The following is a 27,008-nucleotide window of genomic DNA, read 5'->3' as shown; positions in this document are numbered from 1 at the left end:
GCTCGCCGAATCGCCCGGAGCGGCGCGGCCGCAGACTGTGATGCGAGCGCGGCGCCCGCCATGGCCACGCTCGGCCTCTCCAAGGTGTTCATCCTCGACAAGTACTTCACCGAGCTGCAGAAGTTCTGGGAGACGGAGAAAAAGCTGCAAGGTGAGCGCCCGCGGCCCCTCCCCGCCGCACGCGCCGCTGTGATCATTGTTACTCGTTATCTCGTGTTCCACTCTTGAAAGCTCCGACGTTAAGGCTGTGCTTGTGTGTGCGTGACGTACGCCCGAGCTGTACACATCGAAAGCTCAAGGATTGCGGTTCCGTTAATTTGATTATGCATAAACCCCCTCAAATTGGTGTAGGTACATCTATTACGCTACGGAATAGTTTAAATTCCAAATTATACCCCCGAAAACCACAAAGAGGTAGAGTATATTGTATCAACATTTTTGAAGGGTTTGTTGATCGCGGAGTAAAGAGTGAATGTTCGTAGGTCTTCTCATCCGACGTCTTAAATGTAGGAATCGTGTGCGGGCTCCCACGACCGGGGCCAGGGGTTATCGTACAGTTAGACGGCGCGAGCGTCGGGTCCGAGGATGCATATTTAGTACATAAGCGATGTTACGCAAAACTGCATTGGAGGCTGTGCGGCTAACGGCACGTAATAGACAGGGGCTCGGCAGGTGCGCGGGGCGGGGCGGGAGTACCTGCGCCGGGCAGGTAGCGCGGCGCCGTCACCTTTGAACCGCCCAAACAATGCGACGGCTGCCCCCCCTGCCTGGCCGCCTGGCCCCTGGGGAAGGCAATGACACTAACCCATTACTTTCTGGTATTGTAGATATAAACAGCCAAAACACAAAGATTTTTTTTGAACAGATAAATTGACCTATACATTGTAAATGCCGTTTGGCACGTTAAGCTCAATTTATATTCAACATCACAAATCAGGCTTCTTTAGTCCATCTAATCTTCTTCCTCTTATTTTGTTTATGGCCAATAGGTCTAGACAAAGTGCATATTATGATCGCAAACCACGAAAGTGATCGAAGCCTTTTTTTGTATGGAATTTTGACGGATTCCATTGTCGATTCGATCAAAAAGTGCATTTTTTCTAGGGGGGCAGGTCTGGGATATTACGGCCCACAGCGACCTCCCCAACCATCTGATCTAATTGCCATTTTACGCAATTAACATCTCATTTCACACATTATTTGTCAGAGCGGTACGGAGTTCGCCTATCCAGCTGTCTGTTTAAAAATTGATAATGAGAATTGTTATTAAACAGCCAAACGTTTTCTATTTACTATATTATATCAAATTGTTATGATGACCGCATTTATAATAACGGACCTGTCGGACCAGTGTATCAGTTGTTGAGCCTTCCGTCCTAAACTACATACTTATTTACCTACTTTTTAGTTACTTGCCTTTTTAAATATTGTTTAAATTGATTTAGACGAGGATTTGTGAGGATATCATTCATACATGATCGCGTCGGTCGTACGTACGTAGTACCCGCCGAGCGCAAGTGGCTCCTGCTCTCGGGAACTATTCAGATTCAGCGCTCTTCAGTTTTTGTAGCGCGTCCTCGTGGCGATACATCATGTTAGATTTCGCAAAAAATTAATAGAGTCGTGTGCAAAGCGGGCGCAGCGCAGGAGGCACGCGCGCCGGTTTTTGCGCGACGCGGCGCGGCGATGCGCTTTTATGACCGTCGTAATGTTTCTCTAGTGCACTATTAAACTGACACGTTCTACATTATACTTTTTGAACTTCAGTTATTTTAGTAAAAATATTATACACATATAATAATATATCTCATGTAAATTTCCTTTAGATAAAGCTCATAATTAATTATTAATATTATGTGCGCGCCAGGTGACACAACGCTCCATACGAAAGACATCAACGCGCTTCGTGTGCGCTCAGTACCTCTAGCATGAACAACTTTCATCTTCGAATCGTTTTCGTACTCGATAAAATTCATTCGAATTCTCAACCTTCGAATTAAACGATAACGTGACAATTTTGATTCTCAAAATAAGTTTCGTGCAACCATTTCTCATAGTAAGTTCACTTTACGACACGTTCTCAAGGGTTCTGTTGTAGTTTTCGTACTAAATCTTTTGATGGCGATTCGAGTACGCAAACGATTTGAACTCGAAAGTTTTTCGTGCTAGCCGTACAGAGCAGGCACAGCGCGGGCAGTGTAATAATGTCATCGTTCGACGAACGAACGAATGATATATTTATTTTATTCATTTACAAACATACGGCTTCCATCAACGAATAACACAGACTTAGGCTCGCCGAGCTATTTAATTTTTTTTTTAGATCGAAGCGTCTAAGATTGCCAAAATGATCTGATATTCAATATTTCATATAAATTTAACCAGTCAAAGTAAGCATAATATGATATTATTGTTTGAGGCGCGCAAAGTAGTCAATATATTTTATGTTGGCAAGACTGTTCACAATTTTATATGAGCTGTCAGCATGTTCCATAAGTTTAAATTGTTGAACAATGATACCCCTTCCCAGCGGTTCCATAGCGCGGCTAGTCATGTAGTCGGAATAGGTTGTGTGATTCTTTCAGGCATTTTCACATGTTAAAAGCGCCATGGAACCGCTGGGAAGGGGTATCTTTGTTCAACAATAGTTTCGAAACTAATAGAAGTAGACTAATTTTACATTCGTTTTGTAGAATAGCTCAAATACTAATAATACAATGCAAATAAAACATACTTTAACGACCTGGTTTTTCTTGTATTGGAAAATAACTGAAAAAGAAGTGAAAAAAGATATGTTTTTTTCTAATTAAATCCATTCTACTGTTACTAAGATATTTGACTACTTTGGGTGCCTCAAACGATTATGCTTACTTTGACTGGTTACATTTAATATGAAATATTGAATATCAGATCATTTTGGCTATCTTAAAGACGCTTCGTTTTATCTGACGCTGACTGAACAATTTTAATTTTTGTCATACTGCTGAAACGACTAAAGCTCAAATTAAAATTTTCGCGTTTTGGTGTAAATGTCATCAGATAGAGCTGTTTTGTGATATTAATTGCATCATCGTATTTTTGGTGTTTGTGCTGGGCGATGCACATACCTAACCTGCTGCTCACCTGCGAGGTGTAAGTGGTCCTATTGAAATAAACCACTGTTACAAAGTATTCATTAATTTTACTTGAGGGATCCTCAATACAATTTTGTGTAATGTCGAAATGAAATCGCCCCACGCGATTAAGATTTTGCTTTTCGTTTGTGTAAAATATACCTACTTTCATAAATATTCTTTCTTTTGACATTATAAAAACGTAACGTTAGGACTTTTAAATGCCTTAAGGCGGATTAGTGTGTATGGTTGTTCACTTACACGTCCTTCTTAACCTAAAGAACTAAATTCCTGTCCTATTAGTATTTTTTTTAGTTGAATGCATCATATTTAACGACCTGAAATCAAATTAAATAATTTATTTGTAAAACATAGGTGACGGAATACAGGTGATACTTCCTTACGTATGACACAGCAACACACTGTGATCCTCGCGCTCGGGGACTCCTCCGTTTCCTTGTGCGCGAACTTCGCTTTCAACGAAAAAGTATGCAGTTCCGGAATCCGGATGCTTCGCGGCCGCTCTGAGTGCTCTGAGTCAGCCGCGCGGGCACCCGCACCGCCCGCGCGCGTCCGCCGCATACGGGTTCTTAGATCGTCAACCTCGGCCACTTCGCCTATCGGACACGTGGCCAACGGTTTGGTGATTCCGCCCGTAGATCATTTCACAACGTTATAAGCATTAACTTACCTATTTACAAAAGTGTTTGATGAGTAAGAAGACAGGTCACACGGCCCATACAAAATTTACCCAGTCCCTACAAGATATATCCTACTCTACAAAGACTTAAAACGGGACCCTATTACTAAAATTTTCCTGTCCTAAGATTCTATATTAGTGGCTCACACATAAATAAAAAGGCGCAAAATTAAAAAGTTTTTTAACCACTTTTACAAGGATACCCGTCAAGTTAAGGCTTAGGTATGTAATTGTGTCCTGATTAAACGTAGATAAACGAGGATGGCGCCGCGCAGGACCCAGTCGTATCCGAAGTTGGCTAGCCCCGGTGATGAACGAACGAAAAAACAAAGCAACGTAATACGTTAGTCGAAGTAATTTTTTTTTATTTGTATGATAGGTATAGACTATTAAAAATAGTGCTTGAATCAAAGTCAAATTGTCAGGGTGACTGCAAACAGTTGCCAAATTAGGAATGACTCAATCAGTAAAACTGAGACGTTAATGATCCCGATATCGAGATTTCGGCATAAAAAGTGTTCGACTTACCTACGTAAACATGTCGGACTTGAGTCACTAACTATGACGTCTTCTTTAACAATACTTACTCACAATGTTTCCCATAACGACAATCGCAATGAAAGTAAGGTTCACATAATAGAAAAGATCTCGCATTGATAGAGGTTAGAGAGAAGGTGCGCGGCCTGCGTGGTGCTCATGCTCCGAGGAGGGTGCCGGCCGAGCCGGACAGATTTTTATTTGAAGTTTAAGATGACGTGATACCTAGCTCTGTTTTTGTATTTCACGCTTATTGCTTGTGCGAGATCTCCTGCGCCAACATGACTGTAAACTATTCTAGTCAAATTAACGTTCTGAAACGTCAAGGGGCAGAAATCGGAACTAATAACCCAGTATTGGATTGATAATAGCGCCCTCCTGTGAATGACATATATATGGTTGTCTAACGCAAATATGGGAACTATTAATCCAGTACCTATTGATGTAGTAGCACCCTACCGACAATATCATAGCTGGGACGGTTCAGTGTTGGTCGACTATAAGAGCGACTTGCTCCATTGCCGCAGCTTCCGTTCTCTGTGATCCCGCTATGACCGTTTCTACATATTTTCCGGTTCCTGCATCTAAGTTTCCCACGTTTTAATAATGTGAATCGTTGGTCTTATTTCAAAATTATTATATTCGAGAATCTAACAGAAACTCATTTTTCCATAACACATTTCTGCGATTTTTTCTGAAACCAAATTATCCTACTAATATTATAAATCGATGGCTCCTACGTATACTGGCGTAAGTGAAAAAAGTAAATTTTACAGGAGAGCCATTTTAGTGGCCAGAACCATATTTTTGGGTCATATCTTCTGACCTACTAAAACGAATTTAATGAAATTTCACATTTAGCCTTAACATGTAATGCTTTTGCTACTGCTGTTATCAATTTTTATATTTTTCTTATATATTTTGAGATTTTACGCATTGCCCTTTTACGTCGGCATATTTATATAATTTCATGTATATTGTTCAACGTAAAGAGACTTAAATGACAACGTAAATATAATATTTTAAGCGATTACTCTCTTTATTTATGCATGTAATTATTTTAATTGTTATCATGTGCTATATCAATAATAAATCAGTTAGAAAAAGTCGTTTAATGTACCGTTTTACGTTTTAACGCAAATACGCCCATATACTGTGCTCGAGATTTAGTTAGGTCTTTTAACATAATGTGTCATATTTTTAAAAAATATAAATAACTTGAAAAAATCGAATTGCCTAAGGCGGGAATTGAACCCACGATGCCTTAGGCAGTTCGATTTTTTCAAGTTATTTATAATTTTCAAATTAGTTTGAGATGCGACTCTTAACGCTAAAAATTAAATAACTATATAATGTGTCATAATTTATAAATAAAACAATTTGCTAAATATTTTCATGGCTTTATTTAAGATTTGGATTATAAAAAATATATGTTTATGTAAGCAACTACTCGTATAGATTGACGAATCGTATGATTGGGCTTTGTACGTGGCGTAGTTTTGCACATACGCCTATTTGCCTAAAATTTTATTTTGTATCTAATGGAAAAAAAATTTTTTTTTCTTACTGATGTTATAGATTAGAGCAAAGTGAAATCATTGCTTAAATAATTGGAAAAAGGCGTAAGCGGCAGTTTCGCCCTTATACGTAGGAGCCATCGAAATGCGAAAGTTTGGATGTCTGGATGTTTGTTACTCTTTCACGCAAAAACTACTGAACGGATTTTGATTAAACTTTATACAGTATTATTGTTTATAACCCAGAATAACATATAGGCTATAAACTAAATTTCACGCGGGTGAAACCGCGGGCAAAAGCTAGTAGTTTTATGAAATACTAGCGGGCGCCCACGACTTAATACGCGTGGTTTTACCCTCATAGGGGTAAAGTTTTGTAAAATTTTTAGCGGTTGTCTACGGATATATTTAGTAGAAATTTTATTCACGCCCCTTTTCAAATAGGGCCCAAATTGCATAAAGCTAAAAATTGGTACGAATGTTCGGAACACCATTATGAATGAAATGTGAAAAGTACCCATCGATCCGGCCGGCATGTGCTAAAAAAATAATTCTAAGTCCTGGTTTAAAAATACGAGTTTTAGCGATTTTCAACCAAACGGTAAGTTATATATCATAAAAATATGTAAGGACAATATTTTAGAGCATAAGAGCATGCAATTAAGTATCTATAAAAATTGTCTTTACACTTTCTCCTAAGAGTCAGCGTTTCTGTGATACACTGACTGATCCAAAGAGTTGAAAAAGTGTTTTCTTCATAACGATCTTCATAAATACAATGTGATAATATCGCCTCGTGACACGACTCAGCATTGTATCATGATGTGTAGTCGACGTCTAATATAAAATGATCAACCTCGTCGTCTGTCATCTTTAACTATCTAAAAATGGGTGCAACTTAGATGAAGCTGCACCGTGAGTTTCTACGATACGAAGTTTTCGTGTAGATTATGTTTAAGAGCTCTTACGAGTATATGCACCCGTCACCATAGCTGGGCACCGTTAATCAAATGGTTAACTTCGTTAATCGTTAAACCGTTACTAAAAAAATTAACTTCGTTAAACATTAAAACGTTACATTTCGGAAGATTTAACGCAAGTGAACGTTAATCGTTAATGCGTTAACACGTGATAATAAAACAAAAAAAAAATTGTATGCAACGTTAAAATAATTTCGAAAGCTTGTATCGCGCATGGAATTTATTCCTCTTTTATGTTTGCGCTACAAGCTTTCGAAATTATTTGAACCTTGCATACAATTCTTTTTTTCATTTTAGTACAACTGCATTTCAGAATAAAAGCTGGTTTTTAAAAAAAGATTTATTTTATTTATTATAATTTTATTTTACACTTTTTAGTTGTATCTCAATCTCTCAGAGCCTTGGCACAATTACATACAATACAATTTAGCACCAAAGTGCTCGAAAAGACAAATCCAACGAACCCAAATTCGATAAGTTTCCACCGTTTCGTTTAGGGATTCCTATGGCCACCTCCTGACTCCATCATCAGACCAGCCTAATTCACGTATTGATCTCGCTGGACGTTCAGAAGTCGTCCCATTGAAAAACAGTTCTAAATCCATTTATAGATTAACGATTAACGGACTTAGGATAATTTAACGGAAGTTAACGGGTCCGTTAAATATTTTAAAAGTTAATCCGTTAATAGAAATGTTAAGTTAACTTCGTTAATTAACGATTAACGAGTTAATGCCCAGCTATGCCCGTCACTACTACCAGAGACGGCCTACAGCCTAAACGGCTTGGCCGATTTTAGCGTGAGAGGTGTCGTTATACCTACAAAAACCCAATGTAAAAATTAAATAAAAATATAAAGCAAGACAACTTCACAAATTATGCAGTCGGAGGCATCAATGCTAATTATTTGTTGGTGATAATTAAAGTATGTATTTTTGATGCCTCCGACTGCATAATTTGTGAAGTTGTCTTGTTTTTATTTTTTGTTTTTCAATAATAATTTTATTTTATTCTTTCGAGTTTAAAGATTGTCGAAATAGAATCAGAATATTACGCAATATATTTGTTCCGCCCTAGAGCAGCACGCACGCTTCATTGGTATTCTAGGTAACCGCACCGGGCGCGTGCGCGCACGAAAGTAAAAGCGCCCCGCGCCGCGCGGCCGTACACCGAGCTTGCCTGCGTTCTTGTATTTTTTCTACGTTTTCCAAACTTAATAAATATTTTCTATACTTAAATATCTCAAGGGAGGTCCAAAAAATTACGCCCAATTTTTTTTCTGACATCTTGTGAAAAGATTGGTGTTAGAAGCTACGGTTGGGCTTAAACTGGCACAATTTAAATTAATGGACTTTCAAGGGCTCCCGAATCACTTTGTCCAAATATATTTGTCGTAGTTTGTGAGAATTAGACCAAAAAGTGCCAAAATTTCCCAGTTTTTCGAGCACCATCGGAGTAGCACAAGGTTTTCAAGGTTGCAAACTTGGGTGTAAACTTCTCTCAAAGAACCCAACAAAATATTAAAAAATCGTAGATACATGCGCGTTTGTGATGCTCGACGTCGATGCTGACTACGACTAATACGAGTAGGTACCTATGTAGATAATTGTGAGATAAATAAATACCTACTTACATTCCAACTTCATTTAGATCATACACTTTTTAAACAATGACTACGGTTGGTACTGGTAGTCAGCTCTGAACTGAATGCCGCCGGAAACGCCATACCTACATAAGTACGCGCAGCGCTTGAGCTTTTTGCGCAATTAAGCTCATATTACACAAATACTTTACCACAACAGCTGATTTCACACCACGACTTCTTCTTCTCGTATAATGGCAATCAAACTTCTGAGATTTATTAATGCTAATGTCACGTGGAAAATAGGAAGATGACGTATAAACCGAACGACTGATCTTTTAGTTCTACTGTTTTTGGATTCAGTGGAGACAGCAGGTTTCAAGACTCCATCGGGTCCAAAGCGAATTAGTTGTTCACACACGGCAACCCGCTTGACGCTCGATGCGCGCTCGAAATTCACTGTTTCAATGTTTATATTTTATCACTTCACTGCACTTTATAACACAAAGTACCTACACTAATTAATAACCCCCTTACTGTAACTTATTAGTAATCTGTGCCCTTACTAATAAAAAATTACACACTCGTTTTTTTATGTGATAGGTGGCAGACGAGCAGATGGATCACCTGATGGTAAGCAATACCGCCGCCCATGTCCATGTAGGTACACCCGCAATATTAGTGGAGTCATTTCAACTCCCTTTTAAACAGCAGTTTTAAATTATATTTCCATACCAAACGTAATTTAAAACAGTGCTCGACGTCATTTTTTATTAATAGTAAGGGGCTAAAAGTTTACTTATTTTGCATCAGAATAATCCATATATTAGTGTTAGTAACAATAGTCCAGTCAATAAAGCATTATAGATGGAAATCCATGGAACACAATTTCTGACTTCGGGACTTTATTTAGACTAGTTAGGAGGTGAACATAGCAAAAGTCCCCGCCCTTAGCCCTTGAGCCGGCGGGGAGAGGGGGGTTTAAAGGTACCACTTTTCGGTTTTTCGCTTAATCCTCGGAAACTATGCATCCTAGTGACATGACTACTATGAACCGAAAAAAGCTTATTCAATTTGCTACAGGTGAGATACTCAAGTTTTTCTATATCTTGTATAGTTTTCGCGGCATCTGCTCTAGAAGGTCTGTAATATTGGAAATTTTATTTTTGTCTTACATGTTCCCATCAGGAGAAAATCGACTTAATCAACATTGAGCAAACATTCTAGACATGCGGGAGCATGTTAAGCCTAGTTCCAGGGAGGGGACTGCACCGTGCGTGTATTTAGACGAACCACTTGCAGCCACTTTTGGCTCCTCATCACTCAAAAACTACTGTGCGTTAACACTTCAAATTTGGCTCATGTGTTGAGACTTACGAGATAAACATCAGCTTCAAATTTCACAAATATACATCAAACGGTTCTTTAGGTATTGACGTCCAAAAATCTACATGTCTGACCTATAGACCAAATTCTAACCACTTCCAGATGACTTTGAAGGTTCAAATTCGGCATACAGATAGATAGATGTGTAAATACAAAGGAAGAAACAAAAAACCAGTAAATTTTAACATTTCACAGGTAATAGATAGATTTTAGTGTTCTAAATGTCGATTTTTGAACGTCAATACCTAAATAACCGTTTGAGGTATATTTATGAAATTTGATGTTGATGTTTATCTCGTAAGTCTCAATACATGAGCCAAATTTGAAGTGTTAACGCACAGTAGTTTTTGAGTGATGAGGAGTCAAAAGTGGCTGCAAATGGTTCGTCTAAATATACGCACGGTGCAGTCCCCTCCCTGGAACTAGGCTTAACATGCTCCCGCATATCTAGAATGTTTGCTCAATGTTAATTAAGTCGATTTTCACCTGATGGAAACATGTAAGACAAAAATAAAATTTCCAATATTACAGACCTTCTAGAGCAGATGCCGCGAAAACTATACAAGATATAGAAAAACTTGAGTATCTCACCTGTAGCAAATTAAATAAGCTTTTTTTGGTTCATAGTAGTCATGTCACTAGGACGCATAGTTTCCGAGGATTAAGCAAAAAACCGAAAAGTGGTACCTTTAAACCCCCCTCTTCCCGCCGGCTCAAGGGCTAAGGGCGGGGACTTTTGCTATGTTCACCTCCTAACTAGTCTATATAAAGTCCCGAGGTCAGAAATTGTGTTCCACGGATTTCTCTCTACACCGTCGTTAAGGCATTCATTGACTGGACTACAAATTACTTTTATTTAAAAGGCGTTCGGTTCTTCTATGCATTGTTAAATTGCAGTGCTTGCGATAGAAATGTAGTTTTTTATTTATGCGTTTAACTGCAGTAATTAGAATATTTTTAATGTTATTATGCAAGTTCGTGAAAAACATGTTGGATAGACATATTGAAACCCATTGTATCATCTTATTTGTTAAAGGCATAAACAGCATGCTTCAAAGATATTGCAGCAATAATTGGTTGTGTGTACCCCAGTAATAGACGCGGCCGCGGCAGCTGCAGTACCCACTATGGACTCGGACAGTGCTCTTGTGCTCTGGCCTGGCCGCATTCTGTAGGAATGCGTGTATCTACTTGCGCATAAAGTAGATATCTGTTATAATATTAAGCTACTAAGCGGGTACTTTGTTATTTTTATTTTATTGTAATAGCGGTAGTTTCACTATTGTTTCCAACGGCTGTTGCGTCAGTCGAATACACGAACTTAAACGTAGCGGTTGTTGCTTATTTAAATTCCCTATTCCGATATACCGACGATATAACATTTGGCGAACGAGATTAAAAGTTAACGCGTGCAAATTAATTATGGCGAAAGTTACGGTCGGCATTTTAACTTCATTTAGCCACGAAGTTCAAGAGTGGTCGGTGTATAAGGCTCGTTTAGAACAATGGTTTCTCGCAAATGACATTGGTGCGGAGATAGACAAAGCCGGTAGTAAACGTCGAGCCATTTTACTAAGCAACGTGTCAGAATCCACCTACAAGCTTGTACGTGACCTAGCTTTACCTAAGGAAGTGGGAGTTTTGAGCTATGAAGAAGTTGTGTCGCTGCTAGATGGACATTTCAAAGCAAAAAAGTGCACATTCGCTGAACGATGGAAGTTTCACAGCGCCACTCAACATACGGGTGAAAGTCTGGCGGAATGGGCGGCGCGCGTTCGAAGCTTAGCATCGCATTGTGGTTTTAAGGCTGAACATTTGGATGAGCAGCTTCGTGACCGGTTCACTCTGGGCCTGGAGCCTGGACCAGAGAGAGACACATTGTTCACCAAAGACTTGGCTGAGCTGACGCTGTCCAGCGCCCTGGACATAGCTGAGGGGGTACGGTGTGCTCGAGCGAGCTCTCACGAGGCGGCGCAGCGACAGGCGCCGGCGCTGCAAGTGTTGAAGGTGGCGATGGCGCGCGGCGCGGCGGCAGCGCGCGGGCCCGGCGGCCGCGGCGCATCGCCGGCGCGCGCGCCCACGGCGGCGGCTGGCGAGCGGTGCAGCGTGTGCGGCTACGTCGGTCATAGGGCGGAAACGTGTCGGTTTGCTCGTTATAAGTGCAGGAAGTGCGGTGTTCAAGGCCATCTCAAACGAATGTGTAAAACATTAGCGGGGCAGCATTATGTTGAGTGCCGTGAGGATGTCGATGACGATGGTAAGCGATTATGTTGTAATATTCGCACTCTTCGTGGAGAACCTCTGCGGGAATCGGTTGTGGTCAATGGTTTTAGCCTGTTGTTTGAAATAGATACGGGATCACCGGTTACCGTAATTTCTGAGCAGATGTATAAACGTTATTTTTCAAACGTTAGCCTGGAACCGAGTGACGTCATTTTACACAGCTACAACGGAGATCGATTGAACATTATGGGAGTAATTAAATTATTATTTACTTATAATGATAAAAGTAACGATATTGTGGTATATGTTGTGCACAATGGGGGACCTCCGTTGTTGGGCAGAGATTTTTTTTCACGCTTCAATTTACAAATCTGTGCTATAAATAATTGCAGTAACTTTGTTGAAGATATAACCGCTAAATACCCGAAATTATTTTCTGAAAGATTAGGTTGTTTTAAAAATGTTGAAGTAGATTTGCCTCTTAAGCCCGATTCGAAACCGATTTTTTTTAAGGCACGCCCTTTGCCATTTTCTATTCGTGCAAACGTTGAAAAGGAGTTAGAGCGATTAGTAGACTTAGGCATTTTAGTGCCGGTGAAATATTCCGACTATGCGAGTCCTATTGTTCCAGTCTTAAAGCGTGATGGCTCAATACGTCTCTGTGCAGATTATTCGGTAACAATAAATAAGCAATTACTTGTTGACAAATATCCATTACCAAAATATGATGAACTTTTTACAAAACTGCACGGTGGGAAATTGTTTAGCAAACTAGACCTTTCACAAGCATATAATCAACTGTTTTTAAATGAAGCCTCACAAATGCTCACCTGCATAAATACGCACAAAGGGCTCTTTAAATTCACTAGATTAGTCTTTGGTCTCGCAAGCGCACCCGCTATTTTCCAAAGAACCTTAGAAACCGTGCTCGCAGGGCTAGAAGGAACACTTGTATTTATGGATGACCTCTGTATCTGTGCTGAAAACAGGACCCAAATGATGTCAAGGTTAGCTGAAGTGTTCCGTAGACTAGAGGAGGCAGGGTTTGTTTTGAACAAGGAAAAATGCAAATTTTTTCAAGAATCTGTTTCATATCTGGGGTTTGTAATAGATCGCAATGGTATTCACAAATCGCCAGAGAAGGTAAAATCGATTTTACAATCAAAAGTGCCGACTGATACGACAGAGCTAAAATCGTTTTTAGGTATGGTAAATTATTATAGAAACTTTGTAAAAAACGCTTCTGCTATCTTGTCACCCTTGCATAAGTTATTACAGAAAAATGTACCATGGGTATGGACTACGGAGCATGAGGAAGCTGTAACAAACATTAAACGTCAGTTAGCATCTGACAACACTTTAACTCATTTTAACCCTGAGGCTGAGTTAGTACTCACTGTAGACGCGTCGCCATACGGTCTTGGGGCGGTCTTATCACAAATTGAGGAAGGTATTGAAAAGCCAATTTCTTATATGTCCCGTTCTCTTAATGCAGCCGAAAAACGGTATAGCCAAATTCAAAAAGAGGCAACAGCTATCATATTTGGCGTGAAAAAGTTTCATCAATATTTGTACGGCCGAGATAAACCATTTCTATTGAAAACAGACCATAAACCTCTCATATCAATATTTAACCCAGACAAAGGGATTCCCGAAATATCAGCCAATAGATTACAACGTTATGCGATTTTTCTGTCTGCGTACAAATACAAAATAGAATATGTTAATAGTGTTCATAATTGCGCCGACTTCTTAAGTAGGTCTGTGAGCGAAGTCAGCCCGCCGTCCGCTCGGGAGCACCCGACTGCGGGTGATGAGTCATCGCTCGACAGGTCCGCGTATGTACGATTTGTTTATGAGGGCGAACGGTTTCTGTCTCTCTCCGACGTGCAGGAGGCTACGAAGCGAGATAACATAATATCAGCGGTTTTGCACTACGTATTGAATGGGTGGCCAAATAAAATTGATGATAAGTACAAATCATTCTTTAGCCACAGGTTGGAATTATCTGTTGAAAATGACTGTCTAATGAGAGGGCATAAATTAGTTATACCGGATAGCTTACAAGTTAAGGTCTTAAACGAATTACACAAAGGTCATTTGGGAATTACAAAAATGAAGGAAGAAGCCCGCCATAGGTTTTGGTGGCCGGGCATGTCCGCGGCGGTGGAGCGGCGCGCCGGCGCATGCGGCACGTGCGCGGCGCAGCGGCCGGCGCCCGCGCGCGCCCCGCTCACGCCCTGGCCCTACCCGGCTCAGCCATGGCAGCGGGTTCACTTAGATTTTCTCGGCCCAATTAACGGAAAAACCTTTTTAATCATTGTGGATGCGTATTCAAAGTGGGTAGAATGTTTTGATGTGTCTACCGGGTTTAGTTCCCGCATAGTAATTGAAAAGCTGTGTGAAGTGATGGCACGATTTGGTTTATTTCATACTATTTGTTCAGATAATGGAAGCTCGTTCGTTTCGACCGAGTTTAAACAATTTTGCTCTCGCAACAGCATCACTCACTTAACGTCACCGATATACAACCCAGCTAGTAACGGTCAGGCTGAGAGCTATGTGAAGATAATCAAAAAGGCTATAAGGTCAATATTAATGTCAGGTTCAAACTTGCGAGATTTAAACATTAAATTACAAGAATTCCTTTTAACATATAGAAATTCTATTCATACTACGACCAACCGGTCTCCCGCAGAGATATTATTCGGCCACAAATTAAGATGTCGGTTAGATCTTCTTAAACCTCCCGCGTCATCTCCATCAGACACTGCACTCAACAAATGCGTCCAATCTAAACAGTGCTTACAGAGTGACAATTATCGGGGCAACCGGGAAGTAGACTTTAATCAGGGCGATTTAGTGCTAGTTAGACTTTATAATCAACAAAGACAATCATGGACCCGTGGTGTAGTAGTCAAGAAAATCGGCAATTCATTGTACTTAGTACAACTCAGCTGCAATGATCAGATTGTTAAAAGACATGTAAACCAACTGTTAAAGTATAAGGGGGGAGAAGATGGATGTTGCGAACAAAAACCGGCGACGACAGATACCGTCCCTGCCTTCATACTTCCAGTGGAGCAGAGTGCGGAGCAACCTCCTAGTACGGAGGAGTTAACACCTACTGCTGAGTCTTCAGGGACCTCGAACGCTCAACCTGCAACTAATATCTCCCCCGAAGATCAAACTGAGAGCAATCCAGAGGACTGGTTTGATTGCGGCAATGAAATTGGACAAGCTGTTGATGTCACACCAGCGACGCCCCCCGAGTCTGAGTGTGAACCTCAAACCACACCTCAGAGGGAAGTCTCCACACGTTCGAGACGGCCTAGGCGCGTTGTAGACTACAAGAAGTTTTTTTGAATAAAGGTGGAGGGATGTTATAATATTAAGCTACTAAGCGGGTACTTTGTTATTTTTATTTTATTGTAATAGCGGTAGTTTCACTATTGTTTCCAACGGCTGTTGCGTCAGTCGAATACACGAACTTAAACGTAGCGGTTGTTGCTTATTTAAATTCCCTATTCCGATATACCGACGATATAACAATATCTACTTCCTTACATGCCGACTGCATATAGTAATAATAACGAATGTTGTGAAAGCTGTGTTCGTCTATCTATCCGATGCATAATTTATCGTGTGAACCCGCGACATTATGATGTGACACTGTCGCTTACCGTGGCTCTGCCAGAAACAAAGAACAAAGAGTATTAAATATTAAAACTAGCTTTTACTTCATATAATTATATTATACAGGGTGGATTTTTTTTCTGTAATCCCACCTGAAGGGAAAGTACTCTTAAAATTGTAGATAGAAAGAAAATTTTAGTCAAAGAAAACATTCCTTTGTTTTTGAAAAGAAAGAGAACTGCATTCAAAGATTTCCGAAAATATTACTGTCCACTTTTAACATTGTTTTGAATTTGTATAATGCTTTTTTGTTTAGTTGTCTTTACAACAACGCTATATTGGAACCTGGGAAGATAGTAGTGCTCCGCACCTCGGACACTCGGCAATAAATTGAGACTAATGTGCGACCGAAACTCTACAGTTATGCGAGATTCTGGCCCACAGTAAAGTGTAATTCAGAATAACATAACGGCACTACTACTCTTGAGATGGACAGATATTTTGATTACTTACCTAGCATATTATTATAATCTAACTAACGTAACTATGTCTTTCTATGCTATGGTACGACATAGTCCGTTCAGACCAGATACACAGTTCATGCCTAAATCCTAAAGGCAAAGGAAGGCTAGGGCTTCGATGCGCCACTTCCATTCCTGCCAGTAGGAGAAATCTGGTCGCTTAATGTCAGTGAGACCAATGAAAGGTATCTCAAAATATTTTAAGTGTCCGCGGGAGGTGCAGGGGTGCAGCGAGTCGTGTCCTTCGATTGCGTACCTATAAAAAGGTTTTTGACGCAATCCGTGGAATTTTATTAACCGCTAAAAGGGGTTCTATTCTTTTGGGTACAAGGCGCAATTCGAGTGGTCGAGACGCAGTTGGGCACCCGGTGCGCCGGGCAACCGGTTGCCGCGCCCCTCCCTCCCCCGCGTGGCCCGCACGCGGCTCCACAGCCTACTATTATAATAATACAATCAGGTGATCATTTCGTCTCCGCGTTCGTTAGCATCACTTGAAATTCCTCCGGAACGATGTAACGTGAGCTCCGTGTTGCGCCCGTTGACGCCAGTTAGTACACACGTGAACACAAAAGTTCTAACAACTTTCAAATTATTCTGTATTTATGCCCCACAATATTTTATGAGTCTGAGGGCTGAGTGTGAGCTTACATCAAACGTCCTCACTAGTGAGCGCGTTAAAATAATATATGTATGAAAATTTTAGTTCTTGAAAGTTTCCGCTAGGGGCGCTGTAAAATCCGACATACATTTTATAATTTTTTTACGCGCTCACTAGTGAGGGCGTTTGATGTAAACTCACTTGTGTGAGTTGGCTTGTGCCCTCTGTTCATTTCATTTAATACTTCCACGACCATAGGTTAGTTAGTTTTGCAGGGCAATGGAAGCCGCACTTAGCCTCTTGATTGTGCTATTTTGCGCGATTTGTGGTTTAAATACGACCATAGGTTATGAAAAGCCCTCATCAAGAAAGCGCCCAAACATGGAAGGTAAATTATGGCCTCTGTGGCTTTTGACGGTCTGTGTGCTCTGCAGCATTAGGTCCACAATGTCAAGAGTTGTAACGAATCTAGACCCGGTATGAGTGCCGGAGCTCATTGTAGGAGTTGCCCTGAGTTGCCCAAAGTGGCCCTGGTAGCAGCATCAGGTCCATCAGAATATAACACTAGTTTACAAGGTTTTTTACCCAGAGATGAAACTGATATGTATCGGTAGAGTTATTAACCCTTACTTAAAAACTGAACTTAGAAAAAATTTAGGACGTCAAATTTTGTAAATATTGATTATACAGGGTGTTAGGTAAATGGGTATATGAGCCGACACTAGCCCATGTTAACATGGGCATATAAATTGTATGGTGAAGTCAGAAAATTGATATCTTCATTTTAATTATTTTAATTTTCATACAAATCTGATTTTATAAAATTTATTTTGTATGATAATTTAAAAAAATTAAATGATGCTATCAAATTTCTGACTTCACCATACCATTTATATGCCCATGTTAACATGGGCTGGTGTCGGCTCATATACCCATTTACCTAACACCCTGTATAAATTTTTATCATTTTTATACATTTATCTCTAAAAACAATCAAACCTGAGTCGTGTTAGCAATCCGTTAACATATTTTTATCCCAAATTCCTTGGTATCTTTCCTCAAAAACCTTCAAATCCTGGTGAAAACTTTCGCCATGCTCAACACTCACGCTTTCCAGGTTCTCAGGAAAAAAATCCAGGTGAGAATGTAAAAAATGAATTTTTAACGACTTATTCACACCAATTCCTTGGTAATTCCTCAATAATTTGGAAACAATTTCCGCATAATTTTCAGAAAAATTTATAGTTTCCCAGGAAACTTCACTACTGCTATAAATTAATACCAAGCATCTTTCCCTTACTGGAATTGCTGGGTAATGACGGATAAAGAACTCCTTCAGATTGTAGCACAGGTTTTGTGCCTGATGCAACATCAGAATATTGTATGTTCTTGGTTTTTGTTGTTAAAATCTGTAGTTTCATTGAGGCAGAAGTAACAGTCATTAGTGTGATTTGTTGGTTCTCTCCATAACATTGGGTGGGGTGCCGAATCGCATATGTTTTCTTTTTCCTGCAGCCTTGTGCAATAATATACTTCTCAAATTTTCGCACACTACACCAGGAACCCATTTTTTATCAGGTTTGTTACCGAGATTTGAAAGTAATAGAAATAGGACCGTTTTACGGCCTCAGTGATTGGTCTCTTCGTTTTTGACAATATAATTTGACCACAAACTTAGCAAAAGTTATTTGGGCTTAATTTACACTGCCTTGGTGACATTTTAAAACAAGTGAAAATGTTAAAATAATACTTAAACGCATTTAAAATAAAGTAGAAACTCCGACACTGCTAACAAGACAGCTTACTTAGGTTAATGTGGATATCTCAAAAACTTGACGTGATAAAAATATGAGACATATATTTTTGTAATAAGGGGGGTGGTAGAAAACACATCCAATATGAATTATCTTTGGGTAAAAGAAAAAGTTTTTTTTGTAAACTAGTGTAATATACCATTGTGTCATCCGGTGTACTTATGTAAGAATACCATAATAATATTCCGATCTATTCGTTACGATAACGTATCTAAATTAAGTCACTAGATTTGATCTTAATACATTTATGTTGCAGTTAAAACTCATAATCGGTCAATATCACTTTTGACTGATTTTTCCAGTCAAAAGTGGTTTTGACCAAAAGCGTTAGTCAAAACCACGTTTGAGTGCAAAACATTTTATTTAACCGACCGAACGAATTTATTAATCTACTTCTCTTTTACCTGACGAATACCTAGCAACATTACTGTTGTACCTATAGTCTGATTTTTAATTCCACGGAATTTTGACATTTCAGAAGTGTTGCCAACATTGAAACATTCCCACTATGAATGGAGAGCATTTTCACAAATTAAAAAATATACCTTTCTTGAATTATTTAAGGTTTCAATTAAAAAACTAAGACTTAAAAATGTACTGATCATTTCTAAATGGTTATTTGAGTTTTTATTATCATATTTTTGAAGTTACAAAAAAAAATTAGGGATATTATTTTTGTATTACTGGACTCTCTGGCCAATAATCCATAGGTTACAAACCTTTTTTATGAAAATCCTTTTGTTAGTAAAATCTTTGCTTCTTAAAATAGCCAATTTAACAAGATACCAATATAATCCAAGTTGATTATGATGACATAATGATAATTGATTATCAATACATACATATTTTCGTTTATGTTGTTTTACTGTGTTAAAAACACGTTTTTTTCTATTTAATCCCTAAAATGTAGATATTAGTGTACATTGAATTCACAAAACAAACAATAATTCATAATTGTAAGTTGTAATTGATGTAATTTCATTTCATATTTTTTATTAATAATTCAAAACAAAAAAGGTTTATTACATCTGAATTGTCAAAAAATGACAGCTGTCAGAATTTCATTAAAAATCGGACTTTAAGTTAGGAGGTGTGATCATTTTGTATGTACTAGTTACAAAAATTTCACAAAAATGGTTTTTAACGCATTTTTGATGATTTCCATATAATTTTCACTAATCCTACTAATATTATAAAGGCGAAAGTTTAGACATCTGGATGTTTGTTACTCTTTCACGCACAAACTACTTAACGGATTTTGTTTAAACTTTACAGTATTATTGTTTATAACCCAGTTTAACATATAGGCTATAATTTATGACGATATGTGACAAATCAATTTCAATAAATAAATAAGACGTGTCTAAAATGCGCCATCTATCGTCATTGGTTAAAATCTACAGCGCTGGACCAACTACTGTTTTTGACGTTCGTAAATATTCATACGGGGGTGGCCGTGAAACGCCATCTATCAATATGATATCTAACGGGGGTAAAACGAGGTCCATATTTTATTAAATTTTAAATCGGGCCAAAACCACGGGTTGGCAGATTTTTTAAAAGTGGTTTTGACTAACGCCCTTGGTGAAAATCACTTTGGACTTTAAAAATCAGTAAAAAGTGATATTGATCAAGGGCATCACTCAAAACCACTTTTGACTGTTTTTTATCAGTCAAAAGTAGTTTTGATCGATTATGAGTTTTGACTGTAGCACATACATTAGGTACGCTATTAAATAAAAGCTTGTAAAAAGGCAAGGCTAAGCCTAGTATGTGATCCTACTATTCATCACCTGTCAATCAATACGTGTCATGCAAATAAATTACATACATATTATGAAATAGATTAATCTGACTTTCAGTAAATTTATCACCAGATCAGGGGCATCGTTGAAGAAAATAGTCATGACCGCTGGACGTTGTCACCGTTGTTGTTTAAACGGAAATCGACCACTAAGTGCTTGTCATTGCTAAGTGCACGCTTAGTTCGTTTGTAAAATGTCATGTGAAGCATTGCAGAATAAACAATTTGCATACGAATGTGCACCGTGTAATTAAATCTATAACATTTTTTAGACGCGTCATCGTCGAACGAGGCGGTGCACCTGCAGCGGCGGCTGCTGAGCCTCAGCTCGGAGCTGGTGACGCTCCGCAACCACCTGCACGTGGGCGCGGGCGCGGGCGCGGCAGCGGGAGCGGCAGCGGGCGCGGGCAAGGCGCAGCCCGCCGTGCCGCCGCGCGCGCCGCACCCGCCGCCCGCGCACCTCGCGCCGCCCGCCGCGCACCCGCACCCTCCGCCGCCCGGTCAGTACACGACGCCTCATCAGCTCGCACCTCAGCTCGTTTCCCGAACCCTCTCGGATGATCCCCCGCTCAGGGGATTTCTGAGACTTTCGTGCGCGTACCCTCCGCGTTGCCGCAGGGGTGTTTCGAAGGGCTCGCTTCGCGAAGCTCCGCTTCTCGCCGGACGAGGCTGGGAATCGATCGGAAAGGGTTCCGTCGGATCAAAAGAGTCGTTTGCTCGTTTGCAGAAGCGCGATGGCGCGGGAGCGGCGGCTGCGGCGGCGGGGGCGCGGGCGCCGACGTCGACGACCTCATCCACCTGCGCGGGCCGCTCACCGAGGACGCGGTCGTGCGCGCCCTGCAGGCTAGATTTTATCACAACAAATTTTACGTATGTATCTATTTCTGATGCCCCGGATCGGATCGTTTCGATCGGTACGACGAGTGGACTGAACGTTTTGCAAAATGTACAACGTTCAGTCCACTCGTTGAAACTTGAGAAGACCCGTTCTCGTATCGTCCGAATGAATGTGATTGCAGACGATGATCGGGCCGATCCTGGTGGCGGTGAACCCGTACACGGACGCGAGCAACTCGCTGACGCTGGCGGCGGCGCGCGCGCAGCGGCCCGAGCTGGCGCGCCTCGTGCACGACGCCGTGCGCCACCAGGCCGACACCGGCTACCCGCAGGCCATCATCCTCTCAGGTGACGCACCCCCCTCCCCACCCCCGCCCCCCGCTTGACGACGATCACACTACCGCCATTATGACAAAATGCCTGCTGTGCGGGTAGGTGTGTGTGTCACCGTAAAATTGTGAATTCCGTCAGATTATAATTTGATGTAAGTCATAATCACAATTTTAGAGATGTCCCTCGCATCATGACCCGGTGAATACCTCGACGGCCCTCGGTTCACTCGATTGTAGGTTACCGGGTATGAGCAATTATGTTTCCAGCTGGATAACTATCCCGGCGTTCCTCGGGGATCTATCCTGGGCCTGTTGTTGTTTGTCATCTATAAATATAATAAATATCTGATATCACATAAGTATCTATAAAATTTATCACAGCTGAGGTTGACCGCTCTGAACTTCTAGCTGGCTCTCTTTAACGATTCAAAAATAATTCTGCGTACCAGTGATCCGCTGCACATTCCCAAGGTAGACCTGAGGTGGAATCGTGTAAAGCAATCGTAACCATTTGACAGTTCATAACGTACGATTATTCTCTCAAACGCTTTGTTTAACTTATCGTACGTTATGAACTGTCAAATGATTACGATCGCTTTACACAATTCCACCTCAGGTAGAAACAATAACAAAAGCTGTTTTAAGAATCGGCAACATCGAACAGGCGTTTCGGGTTCCGGGAAGACGTACGCGTCGATGGTGCTGCTGCGGCGGCTGTTCGACGTGGCGGGCGGCGGGCCCGAGACCGACGCCTTCAAGCACCTGGCCGCCGCCTTCACCGTGCTGCGCTCGCTCGGCGCCGCCGCCACCGCCGCCAACTCGCACTCCAGCCGCATCGTGAGTACCGCCGGAGGACAGAGGGAATCGTTGCTCCTTCTCGTTACTTAGAGCGATGCTGTGCATATTATTGATTCTATGCACAGTATCTGCCACTAAAATAGAACAGAACTCAAATATCATAATACAGGTTGGGCCAAAAACCTTTGCAAATAGCCACGCTTCATTCACATTCAAAACCGGTCCGAGGTAGGGACCAATGGGTGATGGGAAACTGTGCTTAATACTAGGTACACATTTTTAGTCACTATGAAGCACTTCATGAAACGACATCCTAGTTTTTGTGTAAAACCTCCCCTGAAACGCTGAAAACGGATTACGCTTAGTATACAAAAATAAAAATATATGAAGTTATGCACAGTTTCCCATCGCCCTCGTGTCCCTGCCTCGATCGTTTTCAAGAAATCAAGCGTTGCCATTTTCAAAAATTTTTGGCACACCCTGTATATTGCATTTATTCTCCTTCGTTTTCCCATCACAGACGTGACGCGTCACTCTGAATTTCGATCTCAACAGTAGTGCGACTGTCTAGGGTCACTTCATCGAAGTGCAAGTGACGGACGGCGCGCTGTACCGCACCAAGATCCACTGCTACTTCCTGGACCAGACGCGCGTCGTGCGGCCGCCGCCCGGCGAGCGCAACTACCACATCTTCTACCAGATGCTGGCCGGCCTGGCGCCCGACGAGCGCGCCCGCCTGCACCTGGACGGCTACGCGGCGCAGGACCTGCGCTACCTGGCCGCGCCGCAGCACCGCCGGCCCGAGCCCGAGGACGCCGCGCGCTTTCAGGCCTGGAAGACCTGCCTCGGCGTGCTCGGCATCCCCTTCCTGGACGTCGTGCGCGTGCTGGCCGCCGTGCTGCTGCTCGGCAACGTGGGCTTCGCCGAGGGCGGCGCCGGCGCCGAGCCCGCCGGCGAGGCCGAGCTGGCCGCCGCCGGCGCGCTGCTGGGCGTGCCCGCGCCGGCGCTGCTGCGCGGCCTCACCACGCGCGCCGCGCCCCGCGCGCCCGTCGCCGCGCCCGCCACCGCGCCCGCCGCCGCCGCCGCGCGCGACGCGCTGGCCAAGGCGCTGTACTGCCGCACCGTGGCCACCATCGTGCGCCGCGCCAACTCGCTCAAGCGCGGCTCCACGCTGGGCACGCTCAGCTCGGACTCCAACGAGTCCGTGCACCACCCCGAGCGCCGCGCCGCCGGGCGCTCGCGGGCCGGCGCGCGCTCCATGGCCGCGCTCAACGACGCCGTGCGCCACGCCACCGACGGCTTCGTGGGCATCCTGGACATGTTCGGCTTCGAGGACGCGGCGCCGTCGCGCCTGGAGCACCTGTGCGCCAACCTGTGCGCCGAGACCATGCAGCACTTCTACAACACGCACGTGTTCAAGTCGGCGGCCGAGTCGTGCCGCGAGGAGGGCGTGCAGTGCGCGCTGGAGGTGGACTACGTGGACAACGTGCCGTGCATCGACCTGGTGTCGTCGCTGCGCGGCGGGCTGCTGGCGGCGCTGGACGCCGAGTGCGCCGCGCGCGGCGAGCCCGAGCAGTACGTGGCGCGCATCAAGGCCGCTCACAGGTGACTCCGATCGGGCCCCGCTTCGGTCGTCACGAACACGGCGATCCGACATTATTTTGAATCCCACAACGTTCGATCCGAACTGACGATCCTCGTCGGTCTCGCAGGGGCCACCCGCGGCTGGCGGAGGCGCGGCCGCCGCACGCGCGGCGCTTCGCCGTGCGGCACTACGCGGGCGAGGTGGTGTACGACGCGGCCGAGTTCCTGGACGCCAACCGCGACGCCGTGCCCGACGAGCTGCTGGCCGCCTTCGACACGCGCACGTGCGAGTTCGGCTTCGCCACGCACCTGTTCGGCGCCGAGCTGAAGGCGCTGGCGGCGCACGGCGGGCCGGCCGGCGCCGCCTTCCGCGCCTCGCCCACCGCCGCCGCCGCCGCCGCGCCCGCCTCCACGCTCACGCAGGACTTCCACACGCGCCTCGACAACCTGCTGCGCACGCTGGTGCACGCGCGCCCGCACTTCGTGCGCTGCCTGCGCGCCAACGCCACCGAGACGCCCATGCTGTTCGAGCGCCACACCGTCGCCAAGCAGGTCGGCGTGTGACCCGGCGGCCGGGAGACCGACTTTCGCTCGGCCGACGGTCGGGCCCGATTCCGATTCGCGTGAAGATCGGCCGACACCGAATCGGTGTAACGAGCGCGCTTTCATACGTGTCCATGCTGATTATCGGCCCGACCCGACTGTCGGCCGGCAAAAAGTCGGTGGTCTGCGGCCGAGCTGGATGCCTATAAAATTTTGCTCAAATCACTTAAAATTCAAAATACATTTATTTGCTTCGAGACCATAAACAGTGAAACGGTCCGCACGAATGCCACACCACCACTGGCATTTATGTAAAATAGCTCACAACGGATTCCGCGTCGCAGGTGCGCGCGCTGCAGGTGCTGGAGACGGCGCAGCTGATGGCGAGCGGCTACCCGCACCGCATGCGCTTCCGCGCCTTCGGCGCCCGCTACCGCGCGCTGTACGGCCGGCGCGCCGCCGAGCGCGAGTGCGCCGACGCCTGCGCGCGCGTGCTGCGCTCCGTGGCCGCCGCCGCCGCGCCGCCCGCGCCCGCCTCGCCCGCCGCCGTGCGCTGGGCGCTGGGCAAGCGCCACGTGTTCCTCAGCGAGGGCATGCGGCAGGTGCTGGAGCGCGTGCGGCGCGCGCGGCGCCAGGCGGCGGCCGAGCGCGTGCAGGCGGCGTGGCGCCGCTGGCGGGCCCGCGCGCCGCGCCCCGCGCCCGCCCCCGCCCCCGCGCGCCCGCGGCCCGCGCCCATCGCCGGCACGCCGCCGCCCGACCCGGCCGACGAGTGCGACCCGGCCGTGGTCGAGAAGACGTGCTCGCTGTTCGGCCTCGACCTGGTGAGTGGCGCCGCGAGCGGAGCGCCGCGCCGCGCGCGCCGCCCGACTGACCCGCGCGTGTTGCAGGAGCGGCCGCCGCCGCTGCCGCCGTCGCGCGCCTACACGGTGGCGGGCGGCGTGAAGCTGGGCTACCCGCAGCAGCGCGCGCTGGCGGCGGACTGGGAGGAGGCGGGCGTGCGGCTGCGCGCCGGCGACACCGTGCTGGCCGTGGGCGCCGCGCGCCGCGGGCTGGTGGCCGTGCAGGTACGGGCCTAAAATTAATCGATCGCTCGTGTCACAAAATAGAAATGAACGGAAACATGTTGCTTCGCTTTGCGTACATATTAAGTTTTCATTTGTAAATTCTTTAAATATCTGCTCTGAGAAACAACTTGTAACAGCGCAGCGTATGGTCTGTTTGCTTCTGTCTTCCATTTACGATTACCTGTAAATGGCTAAGCAGACACATAATTTAAGTTTCATCAGTTATGTTGTTTGCTGTTGGGTTTCCTAATGTAAAATAAAATAAATTAATTTATGCTCAACGGTCGCGCTAGGGCTGACAACGGCCGCTGCGTGGACGGTCGGCTCGTCGACTAACTAGTCGTTTATAAAGTGGAAGATGAGCGTTAGATATACGTAAATTCGAACATGCATGCATACGTAGTCTGCTAAAACCATTTTGAACATATAAAAATTAGCCAAGTGCGTGTCGTGCCACGCGCAGTGTAGGGTACCGTAGTTGTCCATCGTAACCACAATATAGGTATTTCAGAAGAAGCGATTACTTCATCTAAAGTCACTTTTAATATTTTTTTCTAAGGAATTTTTACTATAAAATTGTAAACTTTCGCGTTCCATTTCAATTAAAACGTCGCGTTAAGACCCGTGTCTTACTATTTGAATTTTTACTAGGTATGATATTTTATAATACATGAGTTAATCACCTATTACTCTTGAACTAACTGATCTATCTTAACCGCTATAGTTTTCCTTGAAAGTTCATAAAAAGCACTATTATCATGAATTTTTCCAGATTTTTCAAGCCAACAGTTTAGTTTTTAGAGGGGGGGGGGGGGGGGAGACGATATACGGACGATATCGAAAAACTGGTTACTGATCCTGAAAGTGCTTTACGAGCTCTTTCAAATGGTACCAATAATAGGTTACAAAATAACGAGTGAAATCACATCGTTTCCACCCTGTATAGATTTTAATGTGATCGTTCCGAATTTCAACTTTGCGACTTCGTACGGTTGCCGCTCGCGCCGCTATTTTGATTTTACTTCTTTCCTATTTGATACATGATAAAATTATTTTATACAAAAATAAAACTAGACAAAATTCCCTACATTTGATGTTTACACAACTTTTTTGTAAGTCAACAATTTAGGAGCAGGAGCGCCGCAACGCAAAGTATTGATGTTGAACGCGAGCCGCGAGCGGTGTCTATGTATGCGTTAGTCGAGCGCGCTTCGCATGTAGATTGTCTGTTCATTTCTATTTTGTACATACACTAGGTCGACTTCCGCAAGTGTATCTTTATCAATGAAATAAAAATGAGTGCATGGTATGGTAAAGCAGTCGCCACTTTGCAGGTGGGCGGGCGCCGCGTGTGCGTGCCGCACGCCGTGCTGGGCCCGCCGCGCGCGCCGGCCGCGCGCCCGCCGCCGCCGCCCGCGCCGCCCGCGCCCGACGCCTGA

General features: G+C 43.9%; 1 protein-coding gene across 1 annotated transcript; it reads left to right on the top strand.

Moving 5' to 3' along the window:
- On the top strand, positions 1-27,008 carry LOC135077261 (unconventional myosin-IXb). The gene is made up of 10 exons (XM_063971797.1): positions 1-151; positions 20,684-20,911; positions 21,139-21,281; positions 21,431-21,596; positions 22,245-22,417; positions 22,950-23,983; positions 24,091-24,514; positions 24,850-25,326; positions 25,393-25,569; positions 26,904-27,008. The coding sequence occupies exons 1-10, from the start codon at positions 61-63 to the stop codon at positions 27,006-27,008; spliced, it is 3,018 nt and encodes a 1,005-aa protein (XP_063827867.1). The 5' UTR covers positions 1-60.

Source organism: Ostrinia nubilalis, chromosome 13 (genome assembly GCF_963855985.1).
Source record: "Ostrinia nubilalis chromosome 13, ilOstNubi1.1, whole genome shotgun sequence".
Taxonomy (NCBI): Eukaryota; Metazoa; Arthropoda; class Insecta; order Lepidoptera; family Crambidae; genus Ostrinia; species Ostrinia nubilalis.
The sequence above is the reverse complement of the archived record's forward strand: the minus strand, read 5'-3'. Positions and strand labels throughout refer to the sequence as shown.

Excerpts from the sequence above, each read along its gene's own strand:
- LOC135077261 (XM_063971797.1), top strand. The coding sequence starts at position 61 with ATGGCCACGCTCGGCCTCTCCAAGGTGTTCATCCTCGACAAGTACTTC. Across the intron at positions 21,597-22,244 it reads GCAGGCCATCATCCTCTCAG|GCGTTTCGGGTTCCGGGAAG; the intron begins GTGACGCACCCC and ends AACATCGAACAG. Across the intron at positions 23,984-24,090 it reads CGCATCAAGGCCGCTCACAG|GGGCCACCCGCGGCTGGCGG; the intron begins GTGACTCCGATC and ends TCGGTCTCGCAG.